At 39.2% G+C, this 17409-nt stretch overlaps 1 protein-coding gene across 5 annotated transcripts in view; it reads left to right on the forward strand.

The window, feature by feature from the left end:
* The window catches only part of fam168a (family with sequence similarity 168 member A), a 59371-nt gene that overhangs the window by 34605 nt on the left and 7357 nt on the right, over positions 1-17409 (forward strand). For all 5 annotated transcript variants that reach the window (XM_047153233.2, XM_047153232.2, XM_017466268.3 and 2 more), the window contains 5 exons: positions 237-325; positions 3507-3587; positions 11908-12050; positions 13224-13404; positions 15320-15450. In XM_047153233.2, the coding sequence (XP_047009189.1) occupies positions 237-325; positions 3507-3587; positions 11908-12050; positions 13224-13404; positions 15320-15432 (607 nt within the window). In that variant the 3' untranslated portion in view covers positions 15433-15450. The remainder of the gene's footprint in view (positions 1-236; positions 326-3506; positions 3588-11907; positions 12051-13223; positions 13405-15319; positions 15451-17409) is intronic.

Here is a 17409-nt window from a genome sequence, read left to right on the forward strand (position 1 = left end):
CCTTCGGCTAGTTCGAGTGTGAAATCTGAGCGCCGAGCACTAAAGGGCGTTGCGTGGCGGCATATATTTTCAGGTCATATTTTCTGCATTTTTTTCAGCTGAAATTTTCAGCGGCCTAAATTTCGTGGCACCTCTAGTTTTATAATGTGTATTTGTATGGAATGACTATGTTCCTACCTCTCTCTCTCACGCTCTCTCTCTCTCTCTCTCTCTCTCTCTCTCTCTCTCTCACGCAGTAAGAGCAGAGTATCCAGCATGAACCCCGTGTACAGTCCAGTGCAGCCCGGGACTCCATATGGAAACCCCAAAACCATGGCCTACACAGGTAAGAATTGCTGAATCAGATTGTGACAGACATGATGAGATGTGATATCCTTCTTTGAAATGCAAAGTAATGAGATATTAGATCCCTAGAAAACCTGCAGAGAGCACATTTCTGAAGGCAGTGCTTCAGCCGGAAGTGAGTACTGACTCGTGTTAATTTAAAAACTTTTTTAAGTGACAGAATTCAAGGTGCTTTTGGTTTTTGCAGGGAGCATTTTTTATGCATTTTTTCTTGACTATCTGTCCTTGCTGTTCTTTTTCACCACCAATTCTGGACGTCCATTCATGCTTGGCATCATCACCCATAGTCAACCATAACCCTCCTTCATGTTCGCAGTTCATATTTGCAATCCTTACTCGTATATTTCATCCATCAGCACCCATACTCATCTTAAGTACTTGCTGTTCATACTTACTGCCCATACTCATCATCAATACTCACTGTCCATGCTTGCTGTCCATACTTATCGTCAATATTAACTTTACATATTTGTCGTTCATACTCAATTTCTATACTTATCAGTACTCACCATGCATACTGATCAGTACTCACTGTCCACACTTGCCATCCATATTCATTGTTAATACTCCCTGTCCTCACTCTCCATCCATACTCGCCGTCAATACTTTTTAATACTCACTGTCCATATTTGCCACCTATACTTGTTATTTGTACTTGCCATCCTTATTCATCATTAATACTCGCCAGTCATACTAGTAACTAGTGATGTCATAGTGTGATTTTCTTGTGGTTACTGAGATTAAGGTCAGGATTCGATTATAATCATAATTAGCTGCTTTAATAATTGTCTTTGTAAGGTTCTACAAATGCAGTGAGTGTTTATAAGTGAGGGGTAGAGTGAGGGATGTGTGTTTGTGAATGTCTATATGGATCTAAGTGTTTGTCTCCATGGCAAAACTCTGCTTGTATGCTAGAATAAGAGGCAGTGTAAATAAACAATTTAACACTGCAGTGCAAGCAAGCAAAAGATCCTGAAATATTTTATGAATATTCTAGATGTTTTCTTTTGGATGGTTGACATAAGACACATACAGCACAGCTGATTATATACATGTGAAATAACATTTTGTGCAGTAATTGTGCTTATAATAATGTTCGGAAAATGTCATCATCAAACAGTTTGTTTACTCTCATTTTATTGGCTACCAGCGACTGTAAAGAGAAACAGGATTAGCCAATCGGAATAGATCTGCTTTTATAAGATGTATTTTCTGCCAATTTACTATGATGTTAATTTAATCATTAACAGCAGAACTATCATAAATGTATTTTATTTCCACTGCCCATTAATATTATTAATGTGATCAGATTGGTTAAAATTGTCCTTCTACTACTGTCTGGCATCCATACAAAATACATGAACATGTTGTACAGTACATATTTCACATATAATTATAGAGCAGACATTTAGATATTTCCTCATACTTTACACCTGGCTACGCCCCAGGCATTTGTGTATTCAAAGTATAGCACTGTAGTGTCGACCGCATTGCTGAGAATATCTAAAACTCAATTATAGCGAGAAAGAGAGAGGTGTAGAGCTGTTACACTGCGATTATGTGATACTTGCAGTCTTTGGATGGAGGGAAAATGTGTCGGTACTTACTCAGATTTATTTTTTTAAAAGATCAGAGAGAGGAATGCAAGAAGCAGTAGAAACAGAGAAAAAAATCAATGGAGACAGAGGAAGGAAGAGACAGAAAGAATCAAATGTTGAAAGACGAGTCATATGGCCTGCCATGTTTGGCTCATTGTCTGTGCACTAATATGTGAACTTGATTTTCTCCTGGATTAACATCCCTTTATTGTTCCTAGAATCACTGTTATCTGATGTCGTCATTATTTTTTTTTACTGAAAAATAAGTCTGCGTGTCAGAATGAGTGTCAGAATTGGAACACCTTAATGTCTTGATCCACCACTGACTGACCATCAGCGTCATAAAAAAGTGCTCCCATACACCAGATCTTAAATATTTGGGGAAATTTCCGGTTCCGGCTTGCTACTATGTAGTCGTTGCTGTTTTTTCCGAGCTAGTATGTTAGCGTATTAGTTATGGAAAACAGCTTGCTTAGGAGAAGTGTGTTTTTATTTTAAACGCACGTAGCCTCTCCTGATCTAAGATAAAGAGGAAGGGGGGAGTGTGGGCTTGATTAAGTTTATATGTTTATTACACTCGGTGGCACAGTGGCTTAGTGCATGTTTGCCTCGCAAGTCCAAGGTTGGGGGATCGAATCCTGCCTCTGCCCTGTGTGCATGGAGTTTGCATATTCTCCATGTGCTTTGGGGGGTTCCTCCAAGTCCAAAGACATGCGTTATAGGCTGATTGGTATTTCCAAATTGTCCTTAGCAAATGAATGTATGTGTGACTGTTCCCCGTGATGGGTTGGCACACTCTCCAGGGTGTCCCACGCCTCATGCCCCGAGTCCCCCTGAGATAGGCTTCAGGCTCCATGCAACCCTGTGTAGGATAAGCTGTACAGAATATGGATAGATAGATGAATGGATGGATAAGCTTAGTAGCACTAGCTATCTAACTATATTTAATACTTTACTTTAGGGTGCCAGTTATTAGGTAGTTAGTTGAATTTTGCTAATATACTCCACTGACTGCCTTATCACACTAGCTAGCTTATTTAATGTAAAACTGGTTCTTTTTACTGACCACAAACACATTTCGTTTTGGTACATAAGCATGATGGCAATATGATACCATGTATAAGCAGTGTCATAACGATACAGCAGTACCAGCTCAGTCTCTACACCAGACGTGGCAGTTTCAACTTAGTGTTCCTGGAGAGTTGTGCGTTGTGTGTGTCTGACAGTATGGCAGTATGTGTTTCGCACTCACTCGACTGTATCTTATTAAGACAGACGTGTGGTAATGAACACCATCTGGGCCCATTCTGTTCAATCACCAAGCTCTCTCTCTCTCTCTCTCTCTCTCTCTCTCTCTCTCTCTCCCGCACTCTCTCTCTCTATCTTATTCTCCAAAGTTCTGACGTTGCCATGGAAGATTTACATTAGTATATCACAGCTGATGACTAAATTAGGCTCTTAGTCATCATCCTTTTGAGACATGAATTGACATTTTTGCAGCTTTATGTTCCTTTATTCAGATTGTGTTGCTTATATCTTTTCCCTTGTGTGTGTGTTTATTAGGTTACCCAGCAGGCTATCCTACTGCAGCGCCTGCCTACACACCAAGCCTCTATCAGACAGGCAGTCCAGGGTACCCTCCAGGTGAGAAAACACACACACACACACAGTATGCTGTATGCTCACTTATACAACAAGTAGAATGATGCCAAACTAGATTCCTCCACGGCCAATAACTTTAGTCTGTATTACAAATTTTTATGCCTCAAATACTCTTAAATTATACCATTACCATGTTTGGAATATTTTTTCCCCCACAGTGTTTTTAGGGTTGTTGGGGGGTTTTTTTTTGTATATGGGGTGTGACAGTATCAGAATACAATTTAAGGACTCGATTTTAGATTTACAATACAATTTAAGACAAGAGGCCCCCCCTTTACTTTTATAGACTTTCTCTGTCATTTGGAATTGTGGACATTGGTTAGTAGATTTTATATCCGTTACCTTGGCCCCAAAATTACTGTATATCAGGCCAATCCCACAGTGTGTGTATTAGAGACTCTGGAACGCCTAAGCCACAAATATTGCACATGAGGTTAGAATGAGGTTACACATGAGTATGGATGGCACGATGGTTGGGAAATTTGGGGGGCTTTAAATATGTTAATGCATACTGTGTCCCAGTCAATAGATTTTTTTTACATAATGAGAAGTCTATAGCCCAACCTTGTATATCCAGCCATCCATCCATTTTCTATAACGTTTATCCTACTGGGTCACAGGGAACCTGGAACCAATCCCAGAGAGCATGGGGCACACCCTGGATGGGGTACACCCTGGATGCAGAGCACAATCACATACACATTCACGCACCCATTCATGCACTACGGACAGTTTGGACATGCCAGTCAGCCTACCATGCATGTCTTTGGACCAGGATAGGAAACCGGAGTACCCGGAGGAAACCTCCGCAGCACAGGGAGAAAATGCAAACTCCGCATATTGTATATGGTACCCTTAATATCCAGTCTAAAACAGGATGGGTACTAAATTGATTAACCTCTTAATTTTGAGTTATTACACTAACAATAAATTCATATCAACAGACTGATGGACAGATGGCAAAAATCCTAGATAATCTTAGCCAGAATATGGGCCTTGAACATAAGTGTTTTCTGTTTGTCAAACATGAAGGAAGCTATTGAAGAAAATCTATTTCAGACATTTGACCTTGCTGTGACCTTGTCCATGTTTGGATTGATTCTATAATATAATCACTTTGTCTGCTGGTTATAATGATAATTACATATAAATCCTACAAGCAGTCAGCCACTGTTCTTGAGAGATCACGCTAACTCTCAGATGGACGGACCAATCGAAAACAGTCATTTTAACCTACAGAAACAATTCGTACTCATAACAGGCTTACAGCCCTGTAAAACTGTTACTCCTAATGTACATCAAACAATGTTTGTGAAAATAAAGTGTTTTCAGTTTTAGACATCATAAAGCTTGGAAAAACAACTAAATTTTCAGCTAATTCTAAATAGATTGAAATGAGTGAGTGAATTTTTTACTGGGTAATTTGTTAAAGTGTCATTTTTGTCAACTAATGACCACATATTCAGTTTCAGCATGTCTTTAGTGTTCTGCCATGTTTAGCTTTACATGTTTAGAAAGATATTTCAATAATTCAGTTACATTATGGCTGAGGTTCTGAGCTAGACTAAATAAGTGTGTGCCAGTGCATTAAACATAAACACTTTTCAGCAGGCAAATTACTTAAAATGCAGATTCTGATGATTGGTTAAAAATTGTGACTATTGGAACCAATTATTGTTCCTGCTGCTTGTACTGTACTAGAATGATGAAGTGTTGTTTCAGAAAAAGATTTGGATAAATATTGTGTTGGTTATTATTCAAATTTACATTATGGTTAGTCAGTAATGATACATTATAGTAATGAGCTTATACAACAAGTACTGCTCAGAGGCTTTGCAGTGGGGTTTGAACTTCTAACTTTCTGATCACTAGCTGCAAACCTTAACTATTATGTTAATCTGTTTAACACTGTTTACTGATGAAGCAGCAGTTGGTAAACCTGGACACGTGTGTGTGTGTGTAGGTATGTAGTGAGCTGTTTTATGAAAATGGCGTTGGATTAAACTTTAGTCTATGATAGCCTCCAGTGGATGAGACGTCCTGTTCTCTCCATCCTAACAGATGGGTGTGAAAAGGTGTAGGCAGAGTTCAGGGCAGAAACACACACGCTGGGCATCTTGCCCCGTCTGGGCATTTGTGTGAACTGCTGGGTGCATATTAACACCTGTGGTGAGTCGAGCTGGCACTGTACTGTGTAACATCCATCTTTTTTCATCTCTCTGTCACTTAGGGTTGCTTTTGTTATAATCTGTGGTAAGGTTTCTTTTCACCCGTTATACCTTTTGTGAATTTCAGCATAATGTCAAATGCACACTACGTAAGACTAGCCCTCAGAGGTCATTACTAATTCTACCCAGTAAGTCACTCAAAAAGATGTAGCACATCCACAAATGTTGGAGAAAACATGTGGTAGTCTGTTTCCTTCTAAATTAGTAATTAGTGTCCTCCGCTAATTTTGGCGCCCTTGGTAAATATGAGCAAAGAAGGATGTGAAATTGTTTAACCTTTTGAGCTTTTGTTCAGAAAATTCACAAAAATACTCTGCTCTCATGGATATCAAACAATTGCAAACAAAACACAGGTTTATCCAATATGTGTGTGTGTGTGTGTCTCTCTCTCTCTCTCTCTCTCTCTCTCTCTCTCTCTATATATATATATATATATATATATATATATATATATATATATATATATATATATATATACACACACATCCTAAAAGGTTGCCAATAATTGGTGCACACCTATATTCAAAGATTTTTTATATATATATATATATATATATATATATATATATATATATATATATATATATATATATATATATATATATATATACACAGTATCTCACAAAAGTGAGTACACCCCTCACATTTTTGTAAATATTTGATTAATATCTTTTCATGTGACAACACTGAAGAAATGACACTTTGCTACAATGTAAAGTAGTGAGTGTACAGCTTGTGTAACAGTGTAAATTTGCTGTCCCCTCAAAATAACTCAACACACAGCCATTAATGTCTAAACCGCTGGTAACAAATTGAGTACACCCCTAAGTGAAAATGTCCAAATTGGGCCCAATTAGCCATTTTCCCTCCCCGGTGTCATGTGACTTGTTAGTGTTACAAGGTCTCAGGTGTGAATGGGGAGTAGGTGTGTTAAATTTGGTGTCATCGCTCTCACACTCCCTCATACTGGTTACTGGAAGTTCAACATGGCACCTCATGGCAAAGAACCCTCTGAGGATCTGAAAAAAAGAATTGTTGCTCTACATAAAGATGGCCTAGGCTATAAGAAGATTGCCAAAACCCTGACACTGAGCTACAGCATGGTGGCCAAGACCATACAGCGTTTTAACAGGACATGTTCCACTTAGAACGGGCCTTGCCATGGTCGACCAAAGTTGTTGAGTGCACGTGCTCAGCGTCATATCCAGAGGTTGTCTTTGGGGAAATAGATATATGAGTGCTGCCAGCATTGCTGCAGAGGTTGAAGGGGTGGGGGGTCAGCCTGTCAGTGCTCAGACCATACACCGCACACTGCATCAAATTGGTCTGCATGGCTGTCATCCCAGAAGGAAGTCTCTGCTAAAGATGATGCATGTACAGCAGAAATGTTCAATAAAAATGAAACTGGAAAAAAAAAGATGATGCACAAGAAAGCCCGCAAACATTTTGCTGAAGACAAGCAGACTAAGGACATGGATTATTGGAACCATGTCCTGTGGTCTGATGAGACCAAGATAAACTTATTTGGTTCAGATGGTGTCAAGCGTGTGTGACGGCAACCAGGTGAGGAGTACAAAGACAAGTGTGTCTTGCCTACAGTCAAGCATGGAAGTGGGAGTGTCATGGTCTGGGGCTGCATGAGTGTTGCCGGCACTGGGGAGCTACAGTTCATTGAGGGAACCATAAATGCCAACATGTACTGTGACATACTGAAGCAGAGCATGATCAGTATGCAGTATTCCAGCATGATAACGACCCCAAACACAAGATGACCACTGCCTTGCTAAAGAAGCTGAGGGTGAAGGTGATGGACTGGCCAAGCATGTCTCCAGACCTAAACCCTATTGAGCATCTGTGAGGCATCCTCAAACGGAAGGTGGAGGAGCACAAGGTCTCTAACATCCACCAGCTCTGTGATGTCATCATGGAGGAGTGGAAGAGGACTCCAGTGGCAACCTGTGAAGCTCTGGTGAACTCCATGCCCAAGAGGGTTAAGGCAGTGCTGGAAAATAATGGTGGCCACTTAAAATATAGACACTTTGGGCCCAATTTGGACATTTTCACTTACGGGTGTACTCACTTTTGTTGCCAGCGGTTTAGACATTAATGGCTGTGTTGAGTTATTTTGAGGGGACAGCAAATTGACACTGTTACACAAGCTGTACATCCTATACACTTTATATTGTAGGAAAGTGTCATTTCTTCAGTGTTGTCACATGAAAAGATATAATCAAATATTTACAAAAATATGAGCTCCATGCACACACACACATTCACACACTCATTCACACCTAGGGGCAGTTTAGTGTAGCCAATCAACCCACATACATGTTTTTGGGAGGTAGGAGGAAACCGGAGATCACTGAGGAAACCCAGACAAAACTCCACACAGATAGTAATCAGAGTTGTTGAGCTGTGAGGCAGCAACACTGCCTGCTGTGCAATCATGCCACCTAGCTCTTTGTGTGTTCCTAAACATAAAGATAAAGATTTTTCCTTACTTTTTTTGATTTGCAAATGCAAACATGATGATAAACGTTAATTGGGGGTTTTTTGTGTTTATTTTATTTTTTAACAGAATTCCTTTGCTCATTTTTGTGAACAAGAGTGACAAATTATTCTCATCATGTCAGAAATGTTAATTAGGTGACTTCAAAGGTGACTTCATCATATTTGTAAACTCCATTTCAACTGAATTTGATCAACACTGGTCATACTGCTCTGAGCACTGCCTGGATGGGTCCTCTATTTTTCAACAACAACAAAAAACCCTGCATCAGGTATTATGACCCAACACTGCCCCCTTGTGGTTATACAGAGAATGTGTTTTTCTTATGAAGAACGACTACAGTACGACTGTGAAAGAACTGTTCCTCACACACATGCATTAAGTAAATATGCTCATTACTCAGTACTCCTTTTTAGGGCGTATCTCACACAGACACACGTTTGTCTCACTATCCTTATGATGTCCTTTAACTGAAATATATATATTATGCATCTAATTAATGCTATGCTGCTCCTAAATCTAACCCTAACATTAACTTCAGTAAATAAAGGGAAGCCCTTTTGGCACATTTAGTTTTTTAAATAAAGTATTAACAATATGTCAGGTCAAGTGGGGAGGCCTGTGGCGTAGTCGGCGTTCCAGTTCATTCTAAAGGTGTCCAGTCACTTTGTGCACAGGGACATTGTCTTGCTGGAACAGGCCTCTTAGTTCTAGTGAAGGGAAACTGTAATCTTACAGCATATAAAGACATACTATACTATACAATTTTGTAATGCGCTTCCAAATTTGTTGCAACAGTTTGGGGAAGAACCATATATGGGACAGGTGTTCACAAACTTATGGCAATATCTATATGACAATATCTGTATCTGTTTAGTGCCCCATATTCTGTTTTAAACCCAGAGTGGATGTTGCAAATACATTTACATTTATTCACTTAGCAGACGCTTTTATCCAAAGCGACTTACAAATGAGAAAGATACAAGCAAAGCGATATCAAGCAGAGAACAATACAAGAAGTGCTACCATACAAGATCCATTAATTGAATTCCAGAAGAAGCAAAGTGCAGAGTAGAGGTGTAAGTGTTTTTTTTGTTTGTTTGTTTGTTTGTTTTTTTTTGTTGTTTTTTTTTTTTATTTTTTTTTTTTTTTTTATAAATATTATGAGTTGGTTAGGTGTTCATAGAAGAGGTGGGTCTTTAGCTGTTTTTTGAAGATGGTGAGAGATTCTGCAGTCCGGATTGAAATTGGAAGTGCATTCCACCACTGAGGAACAGTTAGTGTGAAGGTTCTGGAAAGGGACCTTGCGCCATGCGGAGTTGGAAATACCTGAAGGGTTTTTTTTTGTTTGTTTTGATTAAAATATGAACTCGACCCCTATGGCCCGGAAAACACTAGGGAAAATGGCATGCTGTGTGAATTCTGGCTCTGACGGTTCCTCAATCACTCGAGTTTATAATTGGTCTCAACTACAGATTTTTATTTGTTTTACTTGTTTATATTTTTTCTAACAAGTTTAGTTGATTCTGTTTCCCAGACTATAAATAAACTAGTAGCCTAATTTAGACCACCAGTAATTGACCATACATTTACTAAGGATGAATAAATGCTATAAATGCTTTATCTCTTCAACCCAAGTAATGTATTTGTATTCAGTTACAACCCTTTCATATACCAGTTTATCTTTGTGTACCCTGTACGCTACCTACTTACACAAACACACACACTTCTTACAGTGCACATGTTCTGTGTCCTGAATTCAGCTGTTTACTTTCATTATAATATATGTAATGTGGGTGTGGTGCAGGAGTGTGCTGTATTTGCTCAGATATTCTCCCAGATGTCTGGCAACAAGACAGAAATAATGACTTGTGCACAAAGGCATAGATTAATTACAGGTGCAGTAATCTATTTCCCTCAAGCATGGTTCTCAACGCATCTTACAGTTTTCACTTTTAATATATTTATTTGTTAAATATCTGTCCAACCTTAACATCATTAGACATCAGTCATGTCTCTGCCTCAAGGATTTTTGAATGTTGAGGTGTTTGTAATGTCTGGCATGTTTTAGAAGAAGCAGACTTTGTCACATATACATTACAGCACAGTGGAAAACTTTTTTCGCATAATAAGCTGGGGTCAGAGCACAGGGTCAGCCATGATACAGCGTCCTGAAGCAGAGAGGGTTCAGGGCCTTGCTCAAGGGCCCAACAGTGGCAGCTTGGCGGTGCTCGAGTTTAAAACCCCAACTTTCTGATCAGTGATCCAGTGCCTTAACCATTTAGGAACAGCCTAAATATGTGCTGCTCAAATCCTGTACTTATGGTTTTCTATTACAGTATTTTACATTATGAGCTTGTTGCCTATGAAGGATATGTGGCCTTTCCGCCGATCAATTCCAGTAAAAGAGACATGCCCTCTCTGCCTGTCGGTTCCTGTGGAAGAGGCATGGCCTTTCTGCCTGTCAATAGTAAATCATATTGTATAGTATAGTATATAATATTGTTGGGTGCTTTAAATACATTTTTCATATGTGGGGATATTGATCATGTATTTAGGCTGGATCATCTCTGAATTAGCAATACACCTTTCTAGTCACATCAGAACTTGTCATATTTTCAAAGCAAGCATAATATATACAGCATTTTAGAACCACATTCACTTGTCTCATTATCAACACAGAATGTGTGTTGGTGTCTATTCCAGTGTTTTTTCAGCCAATGTTTGTCTGTGACTGCCAACAGTTTGCTGTGTTCAGTAGGATTTGCTTTGTTGTAAAGTTAGGAAACAAACCCACCCCTTGTCTAAACTGAGTGCATTAGTGAAGCTAAGCAGGACAGATAGAAATGACTCAGATATTGAGAAAGAATGAAACACATATATATTTAATACCAAGAGGATTAGTATAGATTATATCTCTGGACTATGAGGAGCTTTGTTTGGACTGACACTTAACAGTTTGGAGGCTGTTTCATTGTGCATATAAATAGTGTCACTATCTGATTTATGTCTTTTTTTTCTGTCTGTTCTCTCTCTCTCTCTCTCTCACATTTCGGCTCAATTCAGTTCTGTATAGATGTTCTGGCAAAGTTTGAAATTGAATAGCAATAATGACAGCAACTATAACACTAAGAACAATATTCTCTCTGATTTTATTCATTGTCATTTAGAATGGTTTATTAGCATGACTTTTATTATGACTTTTAATGATTTATTATGCAATCATGCTTAATCTTGCTAAGTACAAGTCAATTGAGTGCTCCGGTTTACATATGCTTAGGACATAGAGGAAAACAGAAAATAATTTTTTCATTTCATTTTTCAAAAGACATTTAACATGTTCACATTCAGTTTCACGGACGTTTTGCAGTGAAGACAAACCTAGATGATATCAAAAGTTTTTCCTTCTGTAAATGCGATAAAATTATACTCTAATAACCTTATTGTTCACTATTCAGTTTCATCACTTTAAAAACCATGGTACACATGATACACACGTTTGCATTAATCTCTTTGTCATCCATTACACATATCTAAATTAAGTGTATCTCTTTTTCTCTTTCAGGATACACCGCAGGGACTCCGTATAAAGTTCCCCCGTCCCAGTCGAATGGCGCTCCTCCTCCATATTCCCCCTCTCCAAATACATATCCCTCAGCCATGTACCCTATCCGCAGTGCCTACCCCCAACAGAACCTCTACACTCAGGTAAGGGAGCCACAATCTGCATTTCACCATGTTGAAAGATGATTAATCAAAATTGCACTAGGTGAAAACATTCTGCCTTCAGTTGGAAGCAGAATCGAAGGTGTGGGAGGAAGTGATGCAATAGACTAGTATAGATGACTAGCAGCAACATTTATGAAACTACTGACGAGATTATTGTGCCTTATTTACTGATGATTGAGTGAAAGGGTGTGGATTGCTTTATTTTCTGCAACCCAGTCTAGACAAGTACCAGACATAAAATATAACAAGAAGCATCTTGTTGAGACTTTTTATGGTTTCATCATGTCTCACAAGTGTTTTGGGAAGTTTCACAGTTACAGAAAAAAGTAAAAACCCATACAAAATCAATAACACAAAAATATATGAAAAATATTAACTGGTTTAGTAAAATGGGTCTACAGGGGATTGCATCTTTCAAATAGACAAACTTAGCATGTCTTTTGGGGCATTTGCCTTAATATTTGTACACTTAAAAGCGTTTCTGTCTAAAGGTACAAAATAAAAGATGGTGTCTATGCAAATGCATTAATTTATCACCTACAGTGTGATTTAATAAGCCTGATATTTACTTCAGGAACCACAACTGCATGCATAAATGAATACAAAGAGCTGGTATTAAGCCTTCGGGAGCTCGTTTCCACTATTTGTAGATAATAGGAAACCTTTTTTTAATGTTATAATGTCAAAATAAAGAGAATGTCCTTTGAAGTTATGACTAGTGTACGTACAGTATTGTTGGTTTATTAGATATTCACAAATTGAGGTGCAAATATCTAATAATGCCTACAGCATTGAGAGCCTGTGATTCATACATACCATGGGATTGCTACATATTCATATCTGGGGGTTTTTTGAATTCATTTCATATTCTAACAGCTTGAGACATACTTGACTCACAATTCAGTGCATATGCCTTATTTTTTGTTTACCCTTTCGGGGGTCTTTTTGAGATTAGCTAACATAACTAGATTCAAATTGCACATGCTAATTGGCCTCTTTATTTAGGGTTTTAGTATGTCAGGACTTGAATTTGAATATTAACATTATGCATCAGTATATACAATAATATACAGATTTGTGGAAATATGATTGAAAAACAGCCTTCAGAAAATATCATTCATTAATTATATTCTGTTGCTGCTGTCTCCTTAGGGAGCCTACTACACCCAGCCTGTGTACGCTGCACAGCCACATGTTATCCATCACACCACGGTGGTGCAGCCGAACAGCATCCCCTCTGCCCTGTACCCCGCCCCAGTGCCCCCTGTGACCCCCCGGCCCAGCGCACTCACCATGGGCATGGTGGCAGGAACCACGATGGCCATGTCTGCAGGTCTGTCTGTCTGTCTGTCTGTCTCTCACTCACTCACCCACTAACACACCCACTCACACACACAGTAATTTAAGGGCAGTGGTAGCTCAGTGGTTAAGATGTTGGACTACTGATTGGAAGGTCGTGAGTTCAAATCTCAGCAAGCTTGAGCAAGGCCTTAGCTCTCAACCGCTCAGCTGTATAAATAAGATAAAATGTAACATCCTTTTGACTTCTGCAAGTTACCCTGCATAAATGTAAATTTCTAACACTGTGTATAGGTATGGCTGGTAGGCCTTAAATAGTAGTAAATAGAAATAAATTACGTAAACTAGTGTATGTTACCACACTAATGAACAGACGACACAAATTCCCACATTGGCCCTTCTCTATCATGGCCCCCTAATAATCCCCATCTCTGAATTGGATATATCACTCTCTCCTCTCCACTAATAGCTGGTGTGTGGTGGGTGTTTTGGCGCACTATGACTGCTGTCGCATCATCCAGGTGGATGCTACATAATAGTGGTGGTTGAGGAGATCCCTCCCCATACTATGTAAAGCGCTTTGAGTGTCTAGAAAAGCGCTATATAAATGTAACTATAACTAACAAAAAGACAGTGATCCGGATGTATTTCGTGACTAATTAAAGCAGTCAAAGCAAATCAGATTGTAAACTGTGCTCTCAAAATATCTAGAGGAGTACATCTAGTACATCTTCCTACATTACAAACATAATAAATCATCTTTATGGTGTTTAAACAGTATCTTTAGTAAAGACCACAAGGGCATCCTTCTTGAGCTTGCAGAGTGGTATCAATACTCATGGTCATTAAACATGCGTGAAAGTGCAAAGAAATTGTCACATGTGTGAGCACTTCAGTTCTGCAAGCACTGAGACAGGTGCACTGAGGCACTTCCTTTCTGTTCACTCTTAACTTTAATTATGAGCCAAGGTGCAATTCACCTCATTTTTATAATGCTCATGCTCACTAATACTGTTCTTCATGCTCAGGTCAGCTGCTCTCTCACACTCTGTTAATCAGTCCCTCCAAGATTTTGCTATCACAGAAATTAAAGCAAAATCAAGGAAATTCCACAATATTCAGAGAAGCTTACAATTTTCCAAATGTTACCGCACATTTTATGCAGCTTTGGACCATGTCATCACAGCACATCGTGTGACATCATCACATTGCGCATTCAACCAAAACCATCTTCTATTCACGTGTGTCAAATATGAGTACAGCTAAAAGTTCTCATTTACCAACAAACATCACAGTGAAAGACCGTACAAAACAATTTCGTGGAATTGTAATTTGAGTAGTTTGTTGCAACTGCACCAGTATATACCAGCATGTACTGAGTAGGTTACTCATTTTGGTATCAATAACCGTATTCATCAATGCCAAAAAAAATTTTTTATCCCACTCAGTCTGAAAAATTGGTATTGATAAGTTGGGATTGTAGTAATTTACATAATAAAAAGAGATATCTACTGTCTGTCAATTGTTAAGTTTGTTCTATTCATTTTAGACAGACACAGGTTTGTTATATTTACAATTTAATGCTGTTTTTTTTAAAGAGATAATCAAATGATCAAATATTAACATGGTAAATCATTCATAAATGAAATCTACATAATTCCCCCTTCTCTGGTTATAGTTCATTACCCAAAGCATGTTTGTTGCCTGAAGTTTGTTACTTCAGTTTTACACTAAAGCTGGTTTAATGTATCAAACCACTATCGAAAGTCATTAACTACAATTTGGCTTAGTAGAAAACTGTCAGCTTCAATTCTGTCTCTATTGTCATAATGATATCTGTATTGAGACCAGTGCCTCTTTCTCTGAATCTCAGTGTGCTGATGCTTTGATAGATGGTGCTGTTAAGATGTAAAGAGACTAACGATAATGCATTGTGATTCTCCAATCAGGAACGCTGTTGACCACACCCCAGCATACTCCCATTGGTCCACACCCTGTTACGGTGCCAACGTATCGTCCGCAAGGGACGCCTGGCTACAGCTATGTGCCACCTCACTGGTAGAGCCAACCTGTCAATCATGTAAGCTCATTTCGCCTCTTGCTCTGATTTCAAATACTGCTTTAATGCACCCTTGTCAACTCCCCTGTTGATTTCCTCATGGCTTAATTGTTACTTTTATATTAGTGCACATAGACTTAACTGAAGTGCATTTTGATAGATGATTAATAGATGAGCAATTAAGTCAGGCATTAGTTGCAACTTATCTGGAAAGCTTTGCAATTTGCATGCAGTTATGTGACGGTCTGCCATTCCCATCCCTGCTTTCCACCCAGTGTTCCCAGGATAGGCCCTGGAGTTACCATGACCCAGGGTAAAACAGTTAGAGCAAATGAGTGAATGAATTAATTTGAGCCAAAGAAAAGAGGTGCTAATACCCAACTACTCCATGTGTATATGGTAGCTGATTGTTTTGAGCTGTTGTTTTACTCTACTAGCTAGTTAGCAAGGAGGCTATCTAACAAGCCAATATGTCTCATGACTCATATGCACATGCTTTGAATGGGTTTTAAGTGTTTATGCATATTAAATATACTTTATATTGCCAAAGGATTGTGGACACCTGACCATTGTTGGCCTTCCTCAAACATTTGCCACAAAGTTGGAATGTCTTTGTATATTGTAGCTTTACACTGAAACTAAGGAGCCCAAACCTGTTCCAGCATGACGATGCCCCTGTGAACAAAGCAAGGTCCATAAAGACGTGGTTTACTCAAGTTCGACGTGGAAGAATATGAGTGGCCCGAGCCCTGACCTCAACCCCACTGAACACCTTTTAGATGAATTGGAACACCGATTCCTCCATGGATCGGACTTGTTTGTCCAGCATATAGCATTGATGCTTGATTGGATTGGGATCTGGGGAATTTGGAGGCCAAGTTAATACTTGTCCACTCTGTCATTATCCTCAAACCATTCCTGAACAATTTTTGCAGTGTGGCAGGGCGCATTATCTTGCTGAAAGAGGCCACTGCCATTAGGGAAAACCATTGCCATGAAGGGGTGTACTTAGTCTGCAGCAATGTTTTAGGTAGGTGGTATGTATCAATGTAACATCCACATGAATGCCAGGACCCAATGTTTCCCAGTAGAACATTGTCCAGAGCATTACACTCCCTCCGCCGGCTTGCCTTCTTCCCATAGTGCATCCTGGTGAGATCACTTCCCCAGGTAAGTGACGGCCATGCACTCAGCTGTTCACATGTTGTAAAAGAAAACCTGATTCATCAGACCAGTCCACCTTCTTCCATTGCTCCATGGTCCAATTCCGATGCTCACGTGCCCATTGTAAGGTCTTTCGGCGTATACAGGGGTCAGGATGGGCTTTCGGACAAAGCAAGCCGCGATGCACTGTGTTCTGACACCTTTCTATCATTGCCAGCATGACCTTTTTCAGCAGTTTGTGCAACAGTGGCTCTTCTGTGGGATTGGACCAGACAGGCTAGCATTCGCTCCCCACACACATCACTGAGCCTTGAATTAAATAGTTTAAATAGATCACTATTTAAATGTAAGCAAATTTCTGAAATTGACCTTGTTAACACCTTATCTCTTCCATTTAAGCACGTGTTCAGATAGCACTAATGGATTTCATCTAACATGGCTCATCAAGTTTTATACAAACTTGTGAAGTCCAGGACAGTTAGAGTTGAAGAATGGTTATGGTTTTTCATTATAGCTCTTTTTGATATTCTCAGCACGCTATAGAATCTAATTTTCAGACTTTGTGGAGCATGTTAAACATTTCTCAAGATTGATGTGCTAATGAAAACCTCCTCACTGAGCATATACTGTATTGTGAACAGGACTGTGTTTGCCAGGGCTTAGCAGACAGTTTTATCTTTGTGCTGACCTTGGCTTAGCAGCCTAGTTAAGATGTTTTGGGAAAGGGCTTTTTGGTATGTAGGCAGTTGAACTTTGAAGGGTATGTACATGAAGCTTCAATAAAACCATTCCTCTTCTCCAGGTTTCTGCCTGCTT

This window comes from Ictalurus punctatus, chromosome 4 (genome assembly GCF_001660625.3).
Source record: "Ictalurus punctatus breed USDA103 chromosome 4, Coco_2.0, whole genome shotgun sequence".
NCBI classification, from domain to species: Eukaryota; Metazoa; Chordata; class Actinopteri; order Siluriformes; family Ictaluridae; genus Ictalurus; species Ictalurus punctatus.